Source organism: Anolis sagrei, chromosome 1 (genome assembly GCF_037176765.1).
Source record: "Anolis sagrei isolate rAnoSag1 chromosome 1, rAnoSag1.mat, whole genome shotgun sequence".
In the NCBI taxonomy this organism is placed as follows: Eukaryota; Metazoa; Chordata; class Lepidosauria; order Squamata; family Dactyloidae; genus Anolis; species Anolis sagrei.
In genome coordinates, this window is record NC_090021.1 from 284,455,340 (window position 1) to 284,474,229 (window position 18,890).

At 39.0% G+C, this 18,890-nt stretch overlaps 1 protein-coding gene across 1 annotated transcript; it reads right to left on the reverse strand.

Moving 5' to 3' along the window:
- Positions 1–659: 659 nt before the first annotated feature.
- On the reverse strand, positions 660–18,668 carry MED6 (mediator complex subunit 6). Its single transcript, XM_060761729.2, has 8 exons — positions 18,569–18,668; positions 11,291–11,450; positions 9,017–9,108; positions 5,604–5,686; positions 4,494–4,602; positions 4,045–4,160; positions 3,195–3,222; positions 660–2,615 (listed from the first exon to the last, which is right to left on the reverse strand). The coding sequence occupies exons 1-8, from the start codon at positions 18,588–18,590 to the stop codon at positions 2,488–2,490; spliced, it is 738 nt and encodes a 245-aa protein (XP_060617712.2). The 5' UTR covers positions 18,591–18,668; the 3' UTR covers positions 660–2,487.
- Positions 18,669–18,890: the final 222 nt, after the last annotated feature.

An 18,890-nucleotide genomic window follows, 5' to 3' on the forward strand; every position in this document is an offset into this window, starting at 1 on the left:
CAAACCACTCAAGAAAACAATGCTTTCATCCCATTTCTTTTATTTGCTTTCATCATTCTGAACACTTGGGTGACTTGATTTCTTCTGTATCTTTTGCAACTACTTATCTAATTTATCCTATTGCTACATTTATGTTGAGGACTATATGACTTCACTAAAATACATAGAACCTAGGCCACTATCTGCATTAAATGGTATAGCTTTTTGTTAAAGCATCAGCAATGGGATTGTAATAAGATGAATGGAAAATTTCAGACAATTTGTAGTAAATATAAATAAAAATAGATTACTCTGGCAAAAAAATCCTAACTTAATGAAAATAGATCTTCCTCTTCATAAGTAACAATGCACAGAACCTGGTTCCTATCCTCATAAACGACAAAAGATGTGTGTTATTGACAAATGATCACACAATTTATAAACTTGCAGAGCATTCCGGTACTGCTCTACAAACCAAGTATCTATGATAAAACAAGCAAAGGAATATCCAATTCAGCTGCAAAACAATGAAGTAGCATTCTTTCCTTCATATCTCTTTCTGATTAATTTGGAAAAGATAACTTACAAACTATTTAGATAAGAATGAATGAATGAATTGTTTACAGGCTGGAACAATGACTTGCTACCTTGTTCTTTGTTAAAAAAAAACCCAGCTATAATAGTTTTCAAAATTGAAACTTTATTTTGTTTTGAAGTTGGGATTTTTGTTTTGCATTGATACAATACAGAAATAGAATAGAGAAGGAAACAAGCAGCTAAAATCCAGCTGAGTATTTAAGAGTAAAAAAACCTGCAATGTAAACATCTAAACACAGGACATTTTGAAAAGGGATTTAGTATTACACCCGTTCCATAATCAAGCCAGGTAGTACTGCAAAGTAGGTACTGACTATTTTATAAAGGATAAAATTATAATTTCTTCATTGCCAGTAAGGTTCAGACATTTAAACATACTGCCCTACATATAAATAATCTCATCAGAGGGAAAACTGATCTGGGCAGTCGAAAATACATGATAAAATTATAGTGTATTTCTTCCAGTCACTACTCTAAAGTTTTCAGGTTCCTGGGTTAAATAAATGCTGAAATCTCTTGCGTATAAATCCCACTTTCATGCATTCTTTATATACACAGTATATTGCAATCTCACTGAACTAATTCAGTGTCTACCTACTGCTATTCCTCAGTATTTTGATACATGTCACAAATAAAACAAACAGCACTTTTTTCCAGCCCATCAAAAATGGACTAAAATTAAATAACTAATCATATATGGCGAAATTAGCAGTTCTTAAATCTTGCACAATTATCACAATAGGAATTTCAATTTTCCATTTCGATGTATGTCAAGGAGATGTTGAAAATGGGAAAATTCAGCCTGCACCAGACTTCTGAATACATTGACTAAATAAAGCAAATAGTATATATTTTCTTAGGGCCCTTCCAGGCAGGACCTATATCCCAGGATCTGATCCCAAGTTTTCTGCTTTAAACTGGATTATATGAGTCCCCACTGCCAGATAATCTGGGATAAACAGAAAACCCATGATCAGATCCTGGGATATAGTGCCTGTCTGGAAGGGCCCATAGTGAAAATCTTCTGCCAACTAATTTCTTCACAAGTCCCACATTGTAAGAGCAGGCATCCAGCTAGTGAGTTACAATAGCCCAAGTCAAACACACACTACCATAACCCACGTTTTGGCTCATTATATAGGTCAGAATTATTTACAAGACGGACAACTGAGGGGGAAAAAATCTCCTTAAAACCAGTTTTTAAGTGAGATAGCCATTTCTATGGCATGGAAGAATTTATGATGATCAGGGGATGTGTAGTGAAAGTGACATTTGGAGGTCCCGCTCTATCCCTGTTGCAGTGTATTCAGATACAGGAAAGCAGTTGGGCGTGTCGGTTGATCCTCCCGTTCTTAAATGATAAAGACATTGCTATATTGGGGAGAGGCTGCAACACTTGAAATATGAGTTTTGGAGAATAGAACTGGGAGACATAATTATGAAGACATAACTACATGTAAGATGCACAGGATTCCAGACAATATTGATCTTATTCATATGATGATCATAATATGATCAATAAATTAGCTGGTTTGTTGTTCTTTGTCATTTTGCAAATCATAACTTGACAAGGTGAAACATGGAAAACTGCAGTCCAAAAATTTCTGGAGGGCATCAGGTTTTCTACTCCCTAGCTTTATAGGAGGCAGAGATATTTCTTCCAGAAAAAGAATGACAAAAAAATATCAAAAGTTTCCAAAAGCAAATTCAAAAGATACAAGATTCAGCTTTGAACATTAAGACTGAAATCCATTCTTTCTTGTGTACGTAAAGCTTTGCAAGGAAGCCTTTAAAATTCAGAGGTGAAAACAACATGATGCATTCAAGCTGAAATGTCATAGCTCCCCATATGGCACTACAGATAACATATCTGTGCCCCTAGTTGTCTAAATTAAGTTAATGTCCTTTCTTTCACTGCAGTCTCATCCTTTTTTCTGGTGGTGCCTTAGTACTAGTGGTCTGTTGTGTGGTCTTGACACTTTCTTTCTCCTCTTGTTTCACTGTTTCAGGGGCTGGTTCTGGCTCCTTGATTTGATCCACTGCAAAATAAATAAAACACATGGAATTAATGGCAATGGCTCTTAAATATCTGGTTGTTCTGCAAGAAATTTATCAAGTTATTTAAAAAAGATATTAGTGAAAGTACTATGTGGAATTTGAGCAAGGAGAATCCCATGAACAGGTTCATTCCAATTCTCCCTTTGCTGGGACAAAACATTTCCACCAATTACACAATAAAGGTTCTTGACCTATGGGAAAGCAGCTCTTTGGATGTGCAAGTTTGCAAACATCCTGCTAAGACCCCAAGACATAGGCCCTAAAGCCACTATTGCAATGCAAAACTATCAGAACATAGACATTTTATCTGAATTGATGCATTCAGATTTTCTCTTCTGACAAGGTGAACCAAGTCTTACATCTAGGATAATTTATAAAGTGAGAAAATGAAGCTAGAGGGATCCTCCAAGTCCCAGTACAGCAGAGCTATATATACACAAGAGATGTAGTGAACATGTCCTTAGATGTAAGCAGTAGTAGTCTTCCCACGTGTCCCAAATAAAACTAAGCCAACACAATTTCTCTATGTTACCTTACTGAAAACTGGATTAAATCCTTACCTGGGATGGGTTTTTCTCCTTGCTTTTGCTGTGAATTAAAAAAAAAAGGGGGGGGGGGTGAGTTATGAGTTTAAAAAAATACATGCAATGCCTACCCCTGACATAACTTTTATTGTTGTACAGAAAAGCAAGAGTACGTAAGAGAATAAACCGGTCCACAACATATATTTTGCCTCACATCTATGACTATATTTATAAAGGAACAGAATGGTAGTCATACAGAGGCAAGCTTTCTGCTGTTTTCAAACTGGGATATTCTGAGAAGGACTTTGGACAGACATAGTTCATTATATAAACTCCCCTTTCCCCTTTGCATACATAATTTCATAGGCAGGGATTAGTCAATTCAGATGAATAACATCATAACTGATTATCCATCCCTCCTGGAAAGAATAATATAGTGTGGTAAATAATAACTTTATTTTTATACCCCGCCAACCATCTACCCTAGGGGACTCGGGGTGGCTTACAAGGGACACGCCCAAGATTGCAATTAAAACACAGAAGTAAAACATTTTAACCAATTAAAGCATCAGATAAAACAAATAACACAACTGAAAGCAATATAAAAACAATACGGCTGAAAGAAACATAGCTGAGATACAGATTCAATGAGTGCAATACATTTTTACAGGAGTGCAGGAAAGTGCAACAATATAGTAAACTGGGCAGAAAATACTGTCATAACACATGTTGAGGGGGTTCAGCTGAACTAAATTTTTAGTATGCTGTATTTCTTCTACAAAGAAAGCCAGTGTAATGTCGTGATTTGAGTGAAGTATTTTGACTTTTCACACAGTCTCCTTGAAACAGAATATGGCCATGCAATGTTCTGCATCTTAACTGGTACCTGCACAAATTTAGGAGGGAATTTGTTTCTGAGATCTAGAAGCAATGAATCCACACGGTGTCTCTGGAAAATGGAGCTGGGTTCTTCCTTCTTCTTGGCTTTTGGTTTAGCCTTATCTGAATAGGAAATCATAGAAGTCAATTCCATCAGAACATTTTTAATTGAATATTTTCCACTAAACTTAAGTATCATATTTTCTAAAAATGATGAAAAACTGTAAGCAATTAAACATGGATAATATGAAAGCTAAAATGAAAGAGGATCAGAAAAACTACATATCCTTTCCAGTTCCTATTTTCTAAAAAAACACTCCACTCCCCGCCCCACAGAAACCAATAGAACAAACAGAATTATTTTGCAAAGTGCATGTACTGAACATAATACTAGAATTTAGGTCAAAGAAGAGTGAAATAGTACATGTTAAAGACCGGAATATTTGGATAGCCTACCTCGTTCTTCTTGATCTTTGAAATGCCACCAATAGCCTTTTGAGGGATGATAGCGGCAGTAAGACATAGCTTCTTCAAAAGCTGACTGGATTCCATGTACTGCAGTTAGCTGGGAAAATACATTATTGAAATGTATGGTTTTTCTCCTGGCACTAAACTTTTGCAAGCAAAACAGCTCAACTCAATCTAATTTCTTTTTATAAACAGATAATCTAGTGGCTTGCTGTGAGTTTTCCGGGCTGTATGGCCAAGTTCCAGAAGCATTCTCTCCTGATGTTTCACCCACTGAGGATGCAAAAGGTCAGGAGAGGATGCCTGCCATAGATAGGAGTGAAATGTCAGGAGAGATGCTTCTAGAACATGGCCACACAGCCTGGAAAACTCATAGCAACCCAGTGATTCCGACCATGAAAGCCTTCGACAACACATACATCCTCTAGTATTCTGAACTTGTTTGGCCTACAGTCTTTAGGCATACACTTTGAAGCAGAGATGGGAAGGGGAAAGGAGAGGAAGGTACTACAACTGGACTGGCTACACTGCAATGTGAGACTGCCACTCCTATCAGCCTCAGCCAAACATTATCAATGGTAACAAATGGTGGGAAATGTAGTCCAGTTGGAGGGTGACACTTCATTTTCCCTTATACTAGAAACTCTACTCAATAAATAAAGCACTGAAGTTCTTAAAAGACATGGGAAATAGGAAAGGGAGTTTGAGAATGCTCGGAAAACTACACACAGATCATCCTAGGGGCCTTACTGAGATTCCTCTCCCTTCTAAATTTAAAAGGTTGTAATTACTGAAATTGCCTTTCAATCTACAGTCCCCTTTTGTGGAAAACCTTTCACAGACAGAAGTAGAAAACAGAAACTAACGTTCAAAATATTCTACATTAAAAGTAAAAGTACACCACACAGTAGGTTATAGTCCAAAACACCTCAAAATCTTCCTGTTTTAGACATGTGCATGTGTTTGTAATATAAAATCAGAAATACCATTTTCTCATAAGCGTTCTCCTAAATCCAAGGACAGAGAAATAGAAAACAACCAAAAGTACTGCACTGATAATTCAGTTGTTTTACCAAAAAATATAACACAGAGTCTTACCGCTCTAGAATTTACAACCGATCCAAGATCAGGTGCCTGATAAATCACTCCAGCAATAATGTAGTAATCGGCCAATGGAATAACTATAAAAGAAATTGAAGTTTTGTACACCATTCAAAACAATCTAGCCAAGCAGTTACTAAACCTGCTTAACTCACTGTTCACACAGTAATGAAAGCTAATTTGTATTCAAACAATATTTATTTCATATTTTTAGTATACAATTTTTTCTTCAAACAGATAAGGCAGTTCAGTTTGTCTATCGCTTGTTCATTTTTTTCCTTACAGTCACCTTGCAAGGTTAATCTGACAGCTGCTGACTTCCTAGAGATTATCCAGACAGTTTATTGGTCAAATTCATATTTGAACACAATTTTCTCATTCTTAGTCTAAAAGTCCAAAACAGTATGCCACACTGGTTAAAAAGAAAAGGAGAATATCAGCACTGTAAATGGAACATTGCAAGCTTATATTTAAACACATAGACCATTCAAGGTGGCCACTGATATGGAAAGCACTATTAGGAGTCTATATTCAGAACAAGAGAATGATTTTTCCCAGATTGTATGTATGAAAGTTCAGTAGGCTGTGGAAACCATTTTAAAGATAAGAACAAGAACTTTAAAACTTGCGGGGGATGGTGGGGGGGGGGGGGAGGAGCTGCAGTTATTAATCTCAGGTCTAATCAACCCTTCTTTACATTGTGTGACAAACCCTGAACACATGGGCATGCCTTTCAAACTGTGATAGTGAGGGGCTCAGTGGCACCATGCTGCTTCCTGCTGCCTCATCTTTCCTTCTCTTAAGAAATACAAGGAAATTAAAGTTTTGAGCTGCCAAAAACAAAAACAGAAGCATCATCTGTTGGAGGTGCTTTGATTGTATTCTTCCTGTATGGCAGAAGGGGGTTGGGACTGGATGGCCTCTGGGGTTTTGATGATGATGATGATGGTTACTACTACTACTACAACAAAGGCTGGGTGGTCATTTGTTAGAGGTGCTTTGGGTGTGCTTTTCCTGCATGACAGAAGGGGGTTGGACTGGATGGCCCTGGGGGGTCTTCCACTGAAATACTCTTATGAATGGTTAAAATTATTCTTTATTTTAAATATTGTATTGTTCTTTTTTCCTTTCCTTTCCTTTATTTGCATTGTGTAGATTAGTTCACACAAACACTCTCCATCCATCTGACAATGGTGCGCCCCATGCCTGAAATATATAAATTACCTATAATATAATGTATAAATGTCTCTTAGGACTCCTCAAGAAACTTTTGTTTCAAAAAGGGCTCCACGGCTGAAGAAGTTTGAGAACCCCTGCTTTAGGCTATTGCAGTTTCATGCAACGAGCTGGATATTATTAATATTGTGTTATTATTAAAGTAAATTTGAAATGCTAGCTCAATCCTCTAGACCAGTGGTTCTCAACCTGTGGGTCCCCATATGTTTTGGCCTTCAACTCCTAGAAATCCTAACAGCTGGTAAACTGGCTGGGATTTCTGAAAGTTGTAGGCCAAAACACCTGGGGACTTACAGGTTGAGAACCACACTCTAGCCAATGTTGGAAACAGGTACACACATAGTCTTGGGTATGAACAATTATAGTGAAAACATTCAGAACCTTTGAAGAGATTAAATAAATATGTCAAGAGGCATAATAAAGAGAAGTTAAAATGACATTATTTCACTGGCACTATTAGCCTTTTACCACAAGAGGGCATCTCCTTATTATTACAAAAAGGAAATTTTAAAGCAGTGCATCTCAAACAGCCCTGAAGCTTTTTTGAATTTCAGCTCCCAGATCTCTCTCAGTCCTGACCATCTAGGACATTTGCTAGACCAAAGATTGTGACTCACAACTGCAGGGCAGACTTCATCTATTCAAGAGCCTCCAATCATGTTGGATTACAACTCTCTTTATCTCCAGCCACAATGAACAATGGAGTGGCTACTTGAAAAATATCCAGGAACACAATAAAATGTAATAGGAATGGCATTCTCCTTCTTTAGGTAGGCATAACACCAACATCATCAAAGAACCCCCATGTTTCTCCATTTTTTCAATCACATCAAGCTGCTAAAAGGCACAGGAGATGGAATGTGCTCTCGTATTTTCAAATCTCGAGCAACTTGATCAAGTGAGCAAACAAAAGGTTATGAAAAGTTTGCACTGATCTTCTGATCTATAGGGACTCTAATACAGTGTTATTCAAAATGGTGGTCCATGGACTGGCATCAGTCCAAACACCACCAGCTGCCAGTCCCTGGAAACCTTCAGGAAACAAGAAACAATTGCCATCAATCAGATCAAATATGGTGCAAGTTCCCAGAACCGTTGTGGACAGGAGGGATTGCTGGTCTCCCTTGGGGAGAGAGGGCGGAATATGAATAAAGTTTTATTATTATTATTAAACAGCTTAAGAAGCACTATTCTTGTGCATCTCCTACACCAGAGTTTCTCAAACTGTGTGCCTCCAGATGTTTTGGATTTCAGCTCCCACAATTCCTTTGTTGTTCATTCATTCAGTCGCTTCCAACTCTTCATGATCTCATGGACCAGCCTACGCCAGAGCTCCCTGTTGGCCATGGCCACCCCCAGCTCTTTCAAAGTCAAGCCAATCACTTCATGGATACCATCCATCCATCTTGCCTTTGGTCAGCCCCTCTTCCTTTTTCCTTCCTTTTTCCTTCAATTTCCCCCAGCATCATTGTCTTCTCTAAGCTTTCCTGTCTCCTCATTATCTGGCCAAAGTACTTCATCTTTGCCTCTAATATCCTTCCCTCCAGCAGGCTGTCGGGCTAACAGCTGGTAAACTGGCTGGGATTTCTGAGAACTGAAGAATTAAACACCTGGAGGAGCACAGTTTGAGAAACACTGTCCTTCACATTTGCTGATGGACTATTTGCTAAATATATCTACCTGTGAGTATTCTAAGTACAGGCAGTCCCCGAGTTACAAACATCTGATTTACAAATGAATCATAGTTAAGTACGGAGGTGAGAGAACAGAAAGTGATAGAAATCTACCCCCCGGAAAGGAAATTCACTCCTGAAAGAGTTATCATCATGGGGAAAAGATGTCTCCACTGAAGCTTTATCCCCAATCCTTGTTTCCACAATAAGCCAAATATTTCAAAATCCACTTATCACAGGGACAGAAAGTGAGGTGAAATCTTCTGAACAGGGGCACAGACAGCAAAACAAATACCACAGGGGTGTTAACCCTTCCCTATGCTACCCAAAACTACAAAATGGGTGTTTTTGGCTGGAGTTATACTTTTAAAAGTACATGTTCCAACTTACAAACAAATTCAACTTAAGGACAAACATACATAACCTATCATCTTCATAACTTAGGGACTGCCTGTATAGCTGTTTGCTCTTTTGCAACGAGAGTGCCGTGTAAATCCTTACCTTGGGTTGGACTCTGTCTTTGTTGCTTACGAATTATGAAAAGAATAGGCTCTTGTGCATGGAGAAGGATATACTCTACTCCAACCATTTGACTGAAAGAAAAAACGAGACTGTATTAGAAAATACAGCTCATTCAACGTTAATGAAAAAGATGGAGAAAATACATGAAAGGACAAGATTTATATGGCTGGAACATTATTGCAAGTGTAAGCAACAGTTTCTCACAAACAAAGGGCCCTTCCAGACAGGCCCTATATCCCAGGATCTGATCCCAGGTTTTCTGTTTATCCTAGATTATCTGGCAGTGGGGACTCTTAAAATCCAGTTTTATGCAGAAAACTTGGAACCAGATCCTGGGATATAGGGCCTGTCTGGAAGGGCCCTGTGTCATCTTAGAAATTATTACTGATCTAATGCCAGCAAGTGCAAAATAAAGGGTCAGGGAGTTTTTTAGGTAACCAATTACTAATGAGAGCACTGCAGTTGTTCTCTAGGGAGCACCAGTTTCAAAGTAAGAAGAAATATGACTGCATTCCTTGGTTTCATTAGTATGATTTCATTGTTCATTTTGAAAGTTCTCAATAGACTTGTGTAATAATAATACTCATGGATGAAGTGCTCTGTAATCCCACAATAGTTATACTTTGTTGGTTTCAATTTAGGATCTAATTAAAAAGATACTTTGTTGCATCAATTTAGCAATGCTAAAATATGCAGGCATTTGAGTTACACAAAATTGTGCCATCAAGAGATAGGTAATTAATTCCTTAGGAATATGCAATAAAGTGAATTAACAATGCAAAGTGTTTTCAGTATTGGAAAACAACAGCTTAACGATTTGACTACCATGTTATTACATATGCAGAAAAAGTTTGAAAGCACTGGCAAATAAAATGTATGAAGGTTTAAGACAATTAAATGTATGTGAGGCATGATAAAAGAATATAAATTCCTTCTTACACTTATTCTACTTCAGGACATATTACATTAAATTATAATTGATCAATCCAGTAGACTAAATGAAACATGAACAATTTACTAAATGACTTCAATTAATCTGCTTAATGTTTAAATTCTATTCAGTACCTGTTACCTTTGGTAATTAGTTTCTATTCCAGTATTCTAAAAATAACCAAGCAAATGGCATTCCAGAGTTGTTCCTCAAAGCTCCCTAAAAATATGTGATCTTGCAAATTAAAATCCTATGCCATGTTCTTCTTTCCCAATGCTATATGGATGCAGAATGCTATTTCCTCCCATCTTTCATGCTCCAGTGACGGTATTACAATCGGATTATCTCCTATTGTTGGCTCATACTCAACCATACATGTTTCTTAAAGTAAACACACACATATATCTAGAGACAAATAATTTAGAAGTAGGAACACATACATCAGATGATAATTTGACACAGTTTTGCAGCATTTAACAATTTTATAAACAGTCAGAATTGTTGAATACAAAATGCTTCATCCAAAGTAATATTTATTTATTTATTTATTTATTTCACAGTTTTCTATACCGAGCTTCTCAACCTCATTGAGGGACTCAGCCCGGTTTCCAGCCATAAAAAACATATACACTCATTAAAATATCATATATCACAATTACGAAAAGAACTTTAAAAACACTATATATAAAACTACAGTGGTCAGTCGTCCTATTAAGATGGATCTACATCAACTTCCATCCAGGGTCCTCATTCATCGAAGGCCTGACTCCACAGCCACGTCTTTAACCCGTTTCCTAAATGTTAGGATGGATGGGGCGGTTCTGGCCTCCAGAGGAAGAGAGTTCCAAAGTCGCGGGGCCACCACCGAGAAGGCCCTGTCCCTCGTCCCCACCAGTCTCGCTTGCGAGGCCGGTGGGACCGAGAGCAGGGCCTCTCCAGACGATCTTAGTAGTCTTGATGGTACGTAGGGGAGAATACGTTCAGAGAGGTAAACAGGTATTTTTATAATAAAAATAATAACAAAATAAGAAAGCAAGCTGGGAAAATGTCTTCTGTTTGTATAAAAATTCAACTTCAAAACAAACTAGGATCAGTGTGGGAAGAAATTCCAAATGGTCCCTTGGTTTGCTACCCCAATTGTCAGCACTGTAGATCCTTCACAAAGGCTGAAAAGTTCAATCCTGACAATGTAATCCCTATACATGTCTATGACATAAGCCTCATGGAATTTAACAGGATTTACCCTCAGTTAGACGAGCATATAATGCATCCTACAAATAGGTTTATGAGGTTACCATTACACATGCCTTCCAGTAACTTACTTCAAGTGATCCAAAGTTAGCCTTTGCATCTTGACCATTTCGTTGTTGCATGTACGGTCATAGAACGGATTACTACGCTCTGAGAAATAGTCCAATACACTCCCACTGTTCAATATTGGAATCCAAGCGCTGTCGACCCAAGAAATTCCCAGGAGGTTATCTGGGAGTCAGAAAAAGGACAGAGAAATAAAAGTATTTAGCACAAATACATCAATAGCAAGTCATTCTCAAAAGCTTATTTACCGTAACTACAGTAAAAACAGACTGCAGTTAAGATTGAACTTACCAGTACCTGAAATAGCCACCATTTAACAAAACATAACTTACAACACTTAACTTATAAAACTATATCATTAATAAATGACTTAGTTGCTTTTTCTTAAGAGCAAAGACTTCTGGCATCATACAACCATCAATAAGAAAGCAAAAACCCCAGAAACGGTGTGTCTACAATATAAAACCACACATCTCCTTTAATATAATGCACCTTAAAGTAGAAGAGAGCTAATTTGACTGGGCTAGGGTCAAATTTTTATCCCCAGCAACAAGAAAACAGTAATTCAGAAGCAGAAATAACTGGACAACCATTTTTAATTTTGATTTTTGGGGTATGGATGTAGAAGGCACCCCTTAAGCTCATGGAAAAATCTCAGTGACAGCACAGTCCAACCCAAAAAAATTCTTCATGACTTGGTTTTTAGATCTGTTCCCGGGATTATTTGGGGCACTAATTCAGAAGATTGCAGTGGATAAGACCACATCAGATCCGCTCTAGCTTCTTAGATATGGATATCATGATTTTTTAAAATAGGTGAGCAGATGAAGACTCATATATGGCATATGTTAAGTATCTCAAAAACTAGAGCTGACAGGGGGAAACTAGTGCCATTTTTCGAATGAGCAGGTTATACCCAGAAACTGTTCTAACATTTGAGGCACCAAAATGTGTGTTGGACAGTGTATTAAGTGAATATGTCCATGATGAACTTGGAGACTGCAAAATGCTGGAAGACACAACAGTTCTGAAAAAATATAGAAAATACCTCTGCATCCTTTTCACAAAGTGGTGAGTTTCATATGAACTTGAACAACTAATATGATAAAGGTAAAGGGTTCCCTTTGATATTAAGTCTATTCATGTCCAACTCTGGGGGTGGTGCTCATCTCCATTTCTAAGCCAAAAAGCCAGTGTTGTCTATAGATGCCTCCAAGGACCTGTGGTTGGTGTGACTGCATGGAGTATCGTTACCTTCCCGCCAGAGTGGTACCTATTAATCTACTCACATGTTTTCGAACTGCTAGCTTGGCAGAAGCTGGGGCTAACAATGGGAGCTCACCCGTCAGTGTATTCGAACCATCAACCATCCGATCAGCAAGTTCTGCAGGTTAGCGGTTTAACCCACTGCAGCACCACTGACACGATATATCTACTCAAATCCTGCCAAATGCCTTAGAAACTTTAGTGAAGACTATTTCCTTAAAATGATGAAAGGTACTAAAGATTCTCAGCACAGAACATATCTTACACCCAGCCATCAAGAAATGGCATGTAGCAAGGCAACTATGGACTTATCTCTAAGCACTTAAAGCACCATTAAGGAATAAGGAAAGCCTAAAAGGAGCCAGAAGCTCAGCTATTTTAAACCATAGTGGAAATCTTGAAAGTCTCAAATGATTCTAATGCAGAACATTCACATCCATCTCAAAAGTCAAAAGGTAGAAGAAGAAATAGATACATAATATGCTTGCTCCATCTCTTTTCTCAGACTCATTACTCCCACTCCAACTACTCTAATGTGGATGTATGACTAGAGAGGAAATTGTGACCAAACAAGTAATGCAAACTCAGCTGTGATATGTGGATGCATAAAATATGAACACATTGTTTCAGAAATCTTTTAGGCAGCAAAACCTAGGTGCCTGGGAAGTCATGATTAATGCAGCATAAATAGGGCTATGAATAATGCATATGCTGCATCAATAATCTACTCCTCTCCAACTCTTGCATAAAAATGAAGCAAACTAAGAGACAGTCCTATTACTATGTAAATGTGTCCTGCTCTGCTCCCCTTCTATAAAGGTAGGTCTTGTTTCCCCCCATATAGTATTTTCCATTCTTTGTAAAACACTGATTGAAATAAACATGAGTATCAAAGATACAGAAGCACAAGAAAATTGAACTGATTTAGTTAAACCTTTCTCTGACTTTATTTTTTAGCACTATGCACTAACTGCAGGTAACTACCCATACTACAAATTGGGGAAAAAAATACAGGAACATTTCCAAACATCTTCAATTGCCACGCAAGACAAGGAGATGCTGAGTATCTAACAGAATCTGTCACAAAATTTGATAATAAAATGGGGATCTTCGGGAAGGAGTGGAAAATATTCACAGGTATAGCATGACAAAAAACCACCATGTCCTTAGACTCCTTTAGAAGAACTGGTAATTCAGGGTTAAACTACCATCAGACCTACGAACATCTGCATCAAATGCAATTTCTAACCAGAAATCATTTCAATCATGATTCCTGAATTGTTCTTGAAATAGTATATGAAATTTTAACTGATAACTCCTAATAAAAAAGCATTACCTCAAGTGTCAGAAATGCAGTTGTGTGTGTATATATACAATATTAGTTCAATATTCAAATGAATTAAAAAAAATACTTCTATCCCAATCTCCCAGGCAAGTATGAACAAAATATATCCCTGGAACCCTATGCTGTTCCTGGGGTTGTTTTTGCAGCCCTCATCCATTCCCAAAAAGCAAATCACTTTTCGCTACCCAAAAAAATGTGAACTGCTGCTACTGGAAGACTACAGAAACTGTGAAATATGATTTAAATAGGGTACGGGAGTCCCTTACACTATGGGTACATATACATTTTTGATCAAATGCTGTTTGACACCACTTCAACTGCCATTACTCAATGCTAACACTTTTAGACAGAAAAGGCTTAGGACCTTGTAAAACTGCAAATCCCAAGATTCCATAGCACTAGGTCACAGCAGTTAAAACTTGTGTCAAACTGCATTAATACTACAGTGTATGTGCACCCTGCTTTTGTTTCTCTTTGTAAAGAAACCTGTTTTACAGAGAAGTGAATCTCTTGGACTTCCCAAGTTTGTTTTTTTTGAGGAAAAATTGACAGTGTTTATGGCCCCTGGAGGATCCCAGACAGCAAAAAAGGATTGAATAACCTTGCAGCTTCAAGGCTTGGCTGCTTGCTGCCTGGGGGAATCCTTTGTTGGGAGGTGATTAGCTGGCCCTGACTGTTTCTTGTCTGGAATTCCCATTTTTTATTGTTGTTCTTCTTTACTGTTCTTTCTTTGCATAGGGACCACCAAACTAAGCTCCCAAACACAAATCAAGGAAGATGAAAGGCACTGCAGACTAATGGAATTAGAGAAGTCAGCCATAGCAGAACACTTGATGAACCAACCTGGACACAGCATATTATTTGAGAACCCAGAAATTTTGGATCACTTTGACAACTACCATGTCAGACTATACAGAGAAGCCATTGAAATCCACAAGCATGTGGACTATTACAACAGAAAGGAGGAAACCATGAAAATGAACAAAACCTTGCTACCAGTATTAAAAAAAACCTCTAAAATCAGCATAGTAAGAAAGAACAATACTCAAAACCAGGGGAATTCCAGACAAGAAACAATTAGGGCCAGCAAATCGCCTCCCAACAAAGGATTCCCCCAGGCAACAAGCATCCAAGCCTTGAAGTTGCATGGCTATTCAATGCTAATCAAGGTGATCAATTGCAGCATACACACCTGCCTCAAACAGACAAGAGTTCTTTCTCCCATTCTGGACATTCCACAGATATATAAAGCCCATTTGCCTTGTTTCCAACAAACCTCACAACCTCTGAGGATGCCTGCCAACATGGCCATACAGCCCAGAAAACTCACAGCAACCTAGTGATTCTGGCCATGAAAGCCTTCGACAACACATAAAGCTTGTAACTTATGTAATAGGTTATTTGTATCAAAGGAGCCAGTTGGCTTTCCAAGTATGGTGTTCTGTTGTTATCCTGGCAGCAAACAATTTTGTTGTCTGCTGTTCAAAGTGGCCCATCTAAAGTGACTTATTTTATGAAGAACATGTAAACATTTCCAAAACTCAGGAGCAAACTACAGGAAGTTATAATTGGGGGGGGGGGGGGGGTTGAAACAATTTCTGCATCTATCAGAATAAAATACAAAAAGAGAAAATGGAGAATGCAAAGACAGCATAGCTGTTACAGTCAAGTAATCTGTAAACTCAAACTGCACTAATTCTACAGTGTACAGCCAGCCATTGTCTCTGGGGGGGGGGGGGGATGTATCCAAGGATGATCTTGTTTTTATGTGTTCAATAATGTTCAATGTTTTATCAGGGGAGGGTCAATTTTGATGTTTTATACTGGGTTTTTTTATCAATGGCATTGAATTGTTTCCAACACTGTAAATTGCCCTGAGTCCCCTTCAGGGTTAAGAAGTATATAAACACCATAAATCTATGCTCTGCTAAGACACTAAATCAATGGATCTCAACCTGTGGGTCCCCAGGTGTTTTGGCCTACAACTTCCAGAAATCCCAGCCAGTTAAACGGCTGTTAGGATTTCTGGGAGTTGAAGGCCCAAACATCTGGGGACCCACAGGTTGAGAACCACTGCACTAAACGATAGCTGGTTAGTCAAGCTTATCTGTTTTCCCCTTTCTCTTTTTGTTTTGCTTCTAATGCACCATAAGCAGCAGATACTGCTGATTACCTCACCTACTGTTGGCAAGCATAGGTAGCAAGAGTAAGAATGGTTAGGCTACAGAAGATCTCATCCTTCCCTAGCTATACATTTGACTTAGTTACTTAATGGGCTTAAAGCCAACCTTTAAAAGTATGGCATAGACACTGAGAACTGGGCAGCCCTGGCCCTTGAGCTCTCTCACTGGAGGTCAGCTGTGACCAGCAGTGCTGCAGAATTCGAAGAGGACGAATGGAGGGTGAAAGGGAGGAAGGCAGATCAAGCCAACCCTGTGGGAAAATATGCAGATCAAGAACAGGGCTCCACAGCCACCTACAAACCCAGCCCCAAGACACTTCACTTGAAGGACCATCATCCTCCAGTTAAGAGGGATCCCCTAAGTATTGGAGTACCACCAACGTCTGTATTTCTTCACCATTATTCCAATGATAATGCCAGGGAAAAGAATGCTTGGGGAAAAGACAGCGATGAGAAGGAAAACGGGGCTGAGTGGCCATAAAAAGACTTGGGGTGCATCTACACCGTATAAGTAATGCAGCTTGAAACTGCCATAGACTCTACCTAATTTCCCGAGCCCTCTACAAATTGCACTAGCCTCGGTCCGGCCTTTTAAATTGCCTTGAACAGACAGGATTATTTTTAATATATATGTGCTACTGTGATTTTTTTATGCTTATATTGTATTGTTAAATTTATGTCTATGTTGTTTACTTTGTATGTATTGATGATGTTACTTGGAAACCGCTCTGAGTCTCAATGTATTGATGATGTTATTGAGTCTTGGGAGATAGAGCGGTATATAAATAAAGTTTTGCTGTTGTTTTAACTTTCTCACGCAATGTTACGGAGTCATGGAAGCCTTGCAAGGTCTTCTTTGCCAAAGAGGGTACCCCACCACATTATAACTCCCATAACTTTGAGCCAGGGCAGTTAAAGTGGTATCAAACTGCCTTAATTCCACAATGTAGATAAGGCATGGACAAACTTTGGCCCTCCAGGTGTTTTAGACTTCAGATCCCACAATTCCTAACAGCCTAGCGGCTGCATTGTCAAAAGCTTCCATGGCTGGAATCACTAGGTTGATGTAGGTTTTTCAGGCTACATGGCCATGTTCTAGAAGCATTGTCTCCTGACGTTTCGCCTGCATCTTTGGCAGGCATCCTCAGAGGTTGTGAGGTCTGTTGGAAACTAGGAAAATGGGGTTTATATATCTGTGGAAAGTCCAGAGTGGAAGAAAGAACTCTTTTCTGTTGGAGGCTCTGATCATTGGACATAGCATATTATCTGAAAACACAGAAATGCTGGACCACTCTAGCAACTACCATGTCAGGCTATACCGAGAAGCCATTGAAATCCAAAAGCATGTGGACAATTTCAACAGAAAGGAAGAAACCATGAAAATGAACAAAATCTGACTACCAGTATTTAAAAAACTCTAAAATTATAACAATAAATAAAGAACAAAACTCAAACACAGGGGAACTCCAGACAAGAAACAATCAGGGACAGCTAATCCCCCAGGCACTAACAAGCCACGCCTAAAAACCACCAGGCCATCAAAGTGGCCAACTGAAACATTCACACCTAGCTCCAAAAGACAAGAGTTCTTCCCCCCCCCCCCAGACTTTCCACAGACATATAAACCCAATTTCCCTAGTTTCCAACAGACCTCACAACGTCTGAGGATGCCTGTCATTAATGCAGGCGAAATGTTAGGAGAGAATGTTTCTAGAACATGGCCATAAAGCCCTACAACAACCCTGTCATTGCAACGTTGCATAGAATCATGAGGTTTGTAATTTGATGAAGCACAAGACCTCTGGCTAAAAAAATCAAAATGTTGTTATTGTCATTTGACATATACTGACCCTATGAATGAGAGACTTCCATGTCACCTTTCTATCAAGAGCTTGCTCAGGTCTTGCAGACTCATGGCCATCACTTCCCTGACTGACTTTATTCACATCTACTGTAATGCAATATTCCTCTTTTCCAACCTTACCAAACATTATTGTTGCTTCTCGTGAATCATGTCTTCTCATTATAAAACCAAACCACAGCCTTCTCAGTTTTATCTTCAGGAAGAGTTCAAGTGGATTCAATTATTTGTCCTTTTGGCAGTCTGTGGCATCTACTGCACTTGCAGACCCAAGGCCATCACCTCACAACTTCTGAGGATGCCTGCCATACATGCAGGCGAAACATCAGGAGACAATACTTCTAAGAACATGACCATATAGCCCGAAAAACCTACAACAGCCTACTGGCTGTTAGGAATTGTGGGAGTTGAAGTCCAAAACACCTGGAGGTTCAAAGTCTGCCCATGCCTGGTGCAGATGCAGTGATCTGTCTAGGCCTGGTTGAAGAATGCCTGTACTATGGCCTCTACAAAAGTTTCTCCTCATGGCTGCCCAGATTTATCAATGGTAAAAGCATGGAAAGCTACAACATTCAAGGGATTTCCCACGAGAGAAGGAGCTATTGCTACAACAACCCCCTGTTCATTACCTCGAATATCCACCGCCGCCATGATTCCAGCTTCACCGGCCCAACCTACGTCATCAGCGCGCGACGCCGAGTCATTCCGCGGTCTCGAGAACAGCCAATCGAAGGAGAAGAGAGGCGGTGTTCTGTAGTGCAGCGACGAGGGGGGAAAGGCTTGGCCGAGCATGCGCACTTGCTGCTTCGGTTTGTGGAGGGAGGGAGGGTGGATGTGTTATTTGGGTTCTGCTGCTGGAAATGGGATTTCGTGAGAGATTTTCGGTAATATTCGCCCCTAGGCATTACAAACAAATCGTTTGGCAACTCAGTAGCCATTCTAAGTGCAAAA

Bases quoted from the DNA above. Each gene is read 5' to 3' on its own strand.
- MED6 (XM_060761729.2), bottom strand. From the start codon at position 18,590: ATGGCGGCGGTGGATATTCGAG. The intron at 9,109-11,290 runs GTAAGTTACTGG...TTTTTCTTTCAG, and splicing joins CTAACTTTGGATCACTTGAA to TCAAATGGTTGGAGTAGAGT. The intron at 2,616-3,194 runs GTAAGGATTTAA...TTTATTTTGCAG, and splicing joins AGGAGAAAAACCCATCCCAG to TGGATCAAATCAAGGAGCCA.